The sequence below is a fragment of the Pristiophorus japonicus genome, chromosome 13, assembly GCF_044704955.1.
Source record: "Pristiophorus japonicus isolate sPriJap1 chromosome 13, sPriJap1.hap1, whole genome shotgun sequence".
NCBI classification, from domain to species: domain Eukaryota; kingdom Metazoa; phylum Chordata; class Chondrichthyes; family Pristiophoridae; genus Pristiophorus; species Pristiophorus japonicus.
Window position 1 is genome coordinate 77,113,479 of NC_091989.1, and position 7,587 is coordinate 77,121,065.

At 49.1% G+C, this 7,587-nt stretch overlaps 1 protein-coding gene across 10 annotated transcripts in view; it reads left to right on the forward strand.

Moving 5' to 3' along the window:
• nr2c1 (nuclear receptor subfamily 2, group C, member 1) overlaps nt 1-7,587 on the forward strand; it is a 161,237-nt gene that overhangs the window by 110,312 nt on the left and 43,338 nt on the right. For 9 of the 10 annotated variants that reach the window (XM_070897679.1, XM_070897682.1, XM_070897677.1 and 6 more), the window contains 2 exons: nt 4,552-4,686; nt 5,030-5,257. In XM_070897679.1, the coding sequence (XP_070753780.1) occupies nt 4,552-4,686; nt 5,030-5,257 (363 nt within the window). Of the gene's footprint in view, nt 1-3,725; nt 3,857-4,551; nt 4,687-5,029; nt 5,258-7,587 lie in introns of all 10 variants that reach the window. The other variant, XM_070897684.1, reaches the window with a different exon arrangement.

Sequence of the window (7,587 nt, forward strand, 5' to 3'; positions counted from 1 at the left end):
ACACGTAATCGTCAGGGACACCAGAAGCATCCGAGTTCCCACACAGTACAGGAGGAGCACAAGACATGTCCAAGTTGTCCTGCCATGTCTTAACCCTTAGATAAACTTAAATTGGCAACAACAATGTTAAAGGTTGCTTATTGATATAGAAAATAAAAAGAAAAACTATTTACCAATCACTTACCCCTTGGCTGTGACGTCACCTTTTGATTTCTTTCTACTTTTTTGCCTTCTCACCCTGCTGCAGCTGCACCAGCTGGCCTCTCGAACTGCCGACGGTCCTGTTGGGCCTCTTGTGGGCCTCGGCAACGTCCCATTCTGCCTCCTGACTCACCGCTGGCCTCTCGCACTGCCGATGGTCCTGTTGGGCCTCTTGTCGGCCTCAGCAACTTCCCGCTCTGCCTCCTGACTCCCCACTGGCCTCTTGAACTGCCGACGGTCCTGTCTCTAAATGTACCTAAAACATTTATTTCCATAGATTTGCCCTCTGGCAATCCTACTTTAACTGGATTTTATAGGGACCAGTGACACAAGGTAACATGCAGTGGTCCTATTGAAGTAGTGTGTGTGCTAAACTACCCCAGTGATATAGTGGACAAAGGCACACAATCTGCTTTCTGATTGGCTCAAACATCATATTAATCGAAGAAGCACCCACTCGCAGTTCCGTTGCAGCTAATGTGTGAATGAAAACTGATAAGCACATGTGAAAGCAACAAATTGAGCACGAATGGTGAGGAAATTCTACCAATAAGATAAAGCAGAAACTAAACCCATCAAATATCTGTGTGCAGAAGCCAAAAGGAGGAGTCATCGTGGATTTAGAAGTTGTAGGTCATAGCATTACTAGTCCCTGAGGCTTTAACTAAATCAATCTGTAGGAATATCTAGTGGATATGATTAACATATTTCTGCATGTAAGTACCTGTACATATTCCAGAGAGGTTTGCATTTATAATGCATGAATTTTATTCATTGAGCGCAGCAGGAGGCCTAGCTAAGCAGGCATCAGAATTGCCCTGACTCCCACACGAAGAGGGAAAGGCTCCTCATTCGAGGTAGTTTTGATTGGCAGCTTTGCGAGGCACTCCTCAATAGGGAACTGAGGGAGATGCCGCTCGTCCCGATCTCTAACCTCTTCCAGCCCTACAACCTTCCAAGATCTCGGCTCCTCCAATTCTGGCCTCTTGGGCCTTCCCCGATTTTAATCACTCCACGATTTTAATCACTCCAGCTGTGCCTTTACCTGCCTAGGTCCTAAGCTCTGTAATTTCCTCCCTAAATCACTCTGCCCCGTAACTTCTCTCTCCTCCTGTATGACGCTCTTTAAAACCTACCTCTTTGACCTGTCTTAATGTTGCCTTATGTGGCTCTGTCAAATTTTGTTTGATAACACTCCTGTGAAGTGCCTTGCAATGTTGTACTACATTAAAGGTGTTGTATAAATGCAAGTTCTTATTTCTCACAAAGGATTTGATAACATTTTGCATGTCACTCTTTTAAAGAGCCTTAAAGCCAGTAAATATAACAGTGAATTTGGTTATATTGAAAAGTAGCTGGGTAGCAGAAAGCGGACAAGGATAAAACGGGAGGAGTAACCAGCATCTGTTTGGAGTTGAGGCTGTTTGACACCAGAAGCAATATGAGGGTGTGACTTTCCTGACCACTTTGGTAATGACATTGTAAGTGTGTTTGTGAAGATTTCTATTGAGTATTTTTAGTGAAGTACTAAATACATTCTTTGAGAGTGCTTATGATTTCTCCAGAAACAGCAAACCGAAGAAATCTGCTCAAATCTATTTACGATGCCACTATACAAAGGGGTTCTCACCCGCAGTAATACCACAAATAATGTTACATTTGGTGAAAAACCAAGCTACTTGGCCAGGTGACAAGTCATCATCATCATAGGTGGTCCCTCGGATCATAAGTACAAAAGAAATAGGAACAGGAGTAGGCCATACTGCTCCTCGAGCCTGCTCCGCCATTCAATAAGATCATGGCTGATCTGATCATGGACTCAGCTCCACTTCCCCGCCCGCTCCCCATAATCCCTTATCCCCTTATCGTTTAAGAAACTGTCTATTTCTGTCTTAAATTTATTCAACGTCCCAGCTTCCACAGCCCTCTGAGGCAGCGAATTTCACAGATTTACAACCCTCTGAGAAGAAATTTCTCCTCATCTATGTTTTAAATGGGTGGCCCCTTATTCTAAGATCATGCCCTCTAGTTCTAGTCTCCCCCATAGGTGGAATCATTCTCTCTGCATCCACCTTGACAAGCCCCCTCATAATCTTATACGTTTCGATAAGATCACCTCTCATTCTTCTGTATTCCAATGAGTAGAGGCCCAACCTACTTAACCTTTCCTCATAAGTCAACCTCCTCAGCCCCGGAATCAACCTAGTGAACCTTCTCTGAACTGCCTCCAAAGCAAATATATCCTTTCGTAAATATGGAAATCAAAACTGCACGCAGTATTCCAGGTGTGGCCTCACCAATACCTTGTATAGCTGTAACAAGACTTCCCTGCTTTTATACTCCATCCCCTTTGCAATAAAGGCCAAGGTACCATTGGCCTTCCTGATCACTTGCTGTACCTGCATACTATCCTTTTTTGTTTCATGCACAAGTACCCCCAGGTCCTGCTGTACTGCAACATTTTGCAATCTTTCTCCATTTAAATAATAACTTGCTCTTTGATTTTTTTTTTCTGCGAAAGTGCATGACCTCACACTTTCCAACATTATACTCCATCGACCAAATTTTTGCCCGCATATTTAGCCTGTCTATGTCCTTTTGCAGATTTTTTGTGTCCTCCTCACACATTGCTTTTCCTCCCATCTTTGTATCGTCAGCAAACTTGGCTACGTTACACTCAGTCCCCCCCTTCCAAGTCGAGGATGACTTGCTTCCACACCAAAAAAGGATGAGCTCACAGGTCTTTCAATGAGGCTCCTAATATTCCAGATCCTGAACTATATGTTGCAGGGTGGAAGATACCTGTACGTGGATTTTCTTAACGTGTGGTGGCCGTTGCACACTGGCTTGATAGAGCTTGGTCTTGGTCCAGTGGCAAGGATTAACCAAGACGACTGAAGACCTGCTCTACTGCGCGGACCTAGTGTGCACACATATCGCAGTGTGAGCTGCCTGTGCTGCCCCTGGGTCCTGAACTCGCACCTCTCCTGGGCCCCCATCAAGTCGCTCCATGATCACTCGCCGTGCCTGCGCCCCGATCTCGCTGCTCCTGTTGTACCTGCCCACGCTTCAATCAGCGACCTGGACCTTGGTGATGTCCAATCCAGTCACCCTCTTCACAGCCGCCGCTCTCCTGAACCGGCTCGCGCTGCACCTTGAAGTGGTATGCTCCTTTGACCCCAACCTACTGATGGCCCTTGCAGTTCGGGGCCGCCACCAGGAACAGGTGACAAATATAGAGGAGATTGATGGCATATGGCGAGGGGAGAGGGTGGGGGATTGAGAACTGGAACAAATAACCAAAGGCCTAAGGAAAGATAGGCGATTTTAATGTGGCTAATGGACATTGGATTAGAAAAAATGAACTGTGTACATGATGAAGAGATGCCCATTAGAAACGTGGGGAAAGAACCTTGGTGGGGTCGTTGACTAAACAATGAAGTTATGCAGCCTTTGTGAAGCTGCCATAAGCAAGGCTAATGAAGTACTGGGATCCACCCTGAGGGTATTTTGATTTATTGCAGGTTGAAACAAGTTATTGTAAATTGTGAGGCGGCATTTTGAGTACTGTGTGCATTTTTGGGCACCATCCGTTGAAAAGGACATTGATGGGTTGGCGAGGAGTATTTGCAATATAAGGATCTAATAATATAAGGTATGGATGCGGTAGGTACAAGTAGGACATTTACCTTGGATGGTGAGTGGAGAAATAGAAGATGCAGCTACAAGATTAACAAATATCGAGCGAGCAGAAATGAGAAGTTTTCTTGCATGGAGCAGTAGATTTCTGGAACAACCAAGACAGCTGATGTGCCTAATAAAAAACAAACTGCTGAAGTATCTGACAGGGATGAAATTAGTAGCTATATCCATGCTGTTTGTCGCACAAGGTGAATCGGTCTAGTTTAACCTACATGCTGATTAAAACAAGAAATGAATATGCTTGGTGTTTTGTCTCTTGACTTTTTCACAAAGTCAGTAAAATAGTTCTGAAAGCCATAACATCCACAGTCTTCACTGATTTGAACTTATTTTTCACTGGGAAGTTTTAGCCAGGAAGTGGAATACGGCTCAGCCTGGCTCCATAGAAGTGCACTTTCCGTGCTATTATAAGCGCCAATTGTAATAGTGGAGCAGTTTGAAGTTCAGGCTATCTTGCTCTCCCAGCTGAGCAGGGAAGTGTGGGAATGAGAGCGAAAGAATGTGGGGGAGAATGCCGTAATTTTTTTCTCATGTTTATTTTAATTGCAATGGACAAGAATGCTTTTTAAAAATATATATATGTAGTTTAAAGTTTAGATGTGCCTTTTTTATTTTGATTATTGTATATTTCCTGGTAACTCCTCACAGGTCTCCCACTCTCAAGGGACATTATCTACTGTAGCTCCAGGAAGTGTAATAGGACGACCAATAATGACCAGTACCCCACAGAGGATTCAGATTGTTCCCGCAGACCCAGGTGTCACAGTAGCACAGCGCATTCAGGTAGAATTTCTCTTACTAAAATGTGGTGAAAATAGCCTAGCAGTTGCATGTACTTGAGCATTAAAATATTGCAAACCTGCTCCATCCATAATGGAAACTATTTTCAGTTGTCTTCAAAAAGAAATAGCTATATGTAAGCAGGTTTTAAAAAAAAGTCTGGCATGCCTCCTGTAAGTAGTTACTGGTCCTTGTGGCGTCTTGCCTCCCTGCACAGTGCTGCATGTAGTTTGTAATTTGATGTCCTGTTGGTTGTAGACCAAAGAGATGGCAGCATTATATTTGGTGTTTCCGCTTCTATCCTTTGACAGATGTCCGGTACCAATCAATATGTTTCTATTTGTAGATTGTCACCGATCAGCAGACGGGCCAGAAGATTCAGATAGTCACGTCGATGGATCATGGTGCGAGCAAGCAATTCATCTTAACAAATTCAGATGGCACAACGTCAAACAAAGTGATTTTAGCCAGACCCGAGTCAGGGCAAGGAAAGGTCATCCTGGCCTCGCCTGATTCTGCAGGTCTCAACCAGCTCATTTTTACATCTCCTGATGGATCAGCACAGCACATACAGGTACAGTGAATGTAAATTGGATGTGTGCAGGTTGTGGTAGGCTTTTTAATTGGAAAACTGCATGTATAATTAGAAAACAGTCATGAATTTGTCCTTTTGCATTTTTACCGTTCGAACTTTCCTTGGATTTCCTTTTTATTTGTTCTTGGGATGTGGGTGTTGCTGGCAAGGTTGGCATTTATTGTCCATCCCAAGTTGCCCTGAGAAGGGTGGTGGTGGGCTGCCTTGAATCGCTGGTAGTGCTTTGATACAACTGAGATACAACTACGTTGGTATGGGACTGGAGTCACATATCGGCCCAGACTGGGTTAGGACGGCAGATTCCCTTCCCTAAGAGACATTAGAACATTAGAACATTAGAACATTAGAACATTAGAACATTAGAACATAGGAGCAGGAGTCGGCCATATGGCTCCTCGAGCCTGCTCCGCCATTCAATAAGATCATGGCTGATTTGATCATGGACTCAGCTCTACTTCCCTGCCCGCTCCCCATAACCTCTTATCCCCTTATCGTTTAACAACTGTCTGGGCCCAAGTTTCCACAAGAAAAAAAACGGGCGCCCCTCTGAGCTGGGCGCCCGTTTTTCGCGCCTAAAACGGCGCCTAAAAAAGTCCTCGGTATTCTGCGCCTACTTACAGCTCCTCTGGCGCTCGGCGCAGCCAGCACGAGCTGTGGGAGGGGCGAAGCCAGGTCCCGGCGCTGAAAACCGTGCCGGGACCTCTGCACATGCGCACTATAGTCGGTACGCAAGTGCAGTAGCTCCAGGCGCCGAACTGTGTGGGAGGGGCCCGAAGCACGCAGCTCCTAGCCCTGGCTGAATGGCCTCACTGGGGCTCCTCCCACGGCCAGCTCCTGCTCCCCGCCCTCGACAAGACCCGATACCCGCTCCTCCCCCCCCCCCCCCCCCTCCCGACCCGACTCGCGCTCCTGTTCCCCGACATGACCCGCCCCCCACTGCCGACTCCCGGACTAGATCCGATCCGACCTGCCCTCCCCCCCGCTCTCTCTCTCTCGCTCTCTCTTCTCTCTCCCCCCCCGCCCCCGCTCTCTCTCTCTCTCTCCCCTTCCCCCCCCTCTCTCTCGCGCTCTCTCTCTCTCTCTCTCTCTCTCTCTCTCTCTCTCTCTCCCTCCCTCTCTCTCTCTCTCTCTCTCTCTCTCTCTCTCTCTCTCTCTCTCTCTCTCACCTTCCCTCCTTCCCTCCCCCCCCCTCCCCGCTCTCTCTCTCCACCCCCTCCCAGCTCTCTCTCTCTCCACCCCCTCCCAGCTCTCTCTCTCTCCACCCCCCCCCGTTCTCTCTCTTCTCCCACCCCCCCCCGTTCTCTCTCTTCTCCCCCCCCCCCCGTTCTCTCTCTTCTCCCCCCCCCGTTCTCTCTCTTCTCCCCCCCCCCGTTCTCTCTCTTCTCCCCCCCCCCCCGTTCTCTCTCTTCTCCCCCCCCGTCCTTCTCTCTCTTCTCCCCCCCCGTTCTCTCTCTTCTCCCCCCCCGTTCTCTCTCTTCTCCCCCCCCGTTCTCTCTCTTCTCCCCCCCCGTTCTCTCTCTTCTCCCCCCCCGTTCTCTCTCTTCTCCCCCCCGTTCTCTCTCTTCTCCCCCCCCGTTCTCTCTCTTCTCCCCCCCCGTTCTCTCTCTTCTCCCCCCCGTTCTCTCTCTTCTCCCCCCCGTTCTCTCTCTTCTCCCCCCCCGTTCTCTCTCTTCTCCCCCCCCCGTTCTCTCTCTTCTCCCCCCCCCGTTCTCTCTCTTCTCCCCCCCCCGTTCTCTCTCTTCTCCCCCCCCGTTCTCTCTCTTCTCCCCCCCCGTTCTCTCTCTTCTCCCCCCCCGTTCTCTCTCTTCTCCCCCCCCGTTCTCTCTCTTCTCCCCCCCCGTTCTCTCTCTTCTCCCCCCCCGTTCTCTCTCTTCTCCCCCCCGTTCTCTCTCTTCTCCCCCCCCGTTCTCTCTCTTCTCCCCCCCGTTCTCTCTCTTCTCCCCCCCCGTTCTCTCTCTTCTCCCCCCCGTTCTCTCTCTTCTCCCCCCCCGTTCTCTCTCTTCTCCCCCCCCGTTCTCTCTCTCTCCCCCCCCGTTCTCTCTCTTCTCCCCCCCCGTTCTCTCTCTTCTCCCCCCCGTTCTCTCTCTTCTCCCCCCCGTTCTCTCTCTTCTCCCCCCCCGTTCTCTCTCTTCTCCCCCCCCGTTCTCTCTCTTCTCCCCCCCCGTTCTCTCTCTTCTCCCCCCCCGCACTCTCTCTCTTCTCCCCCCCCGCACTCTCTCTCTTCTCCCCCCGCACTCTCTCTCTTCTCCCCCCCCGCACTCTCTCTCTTCTCCCCCCCCGCACTCTCTCTCTTCTCCCCCCCCCGCACT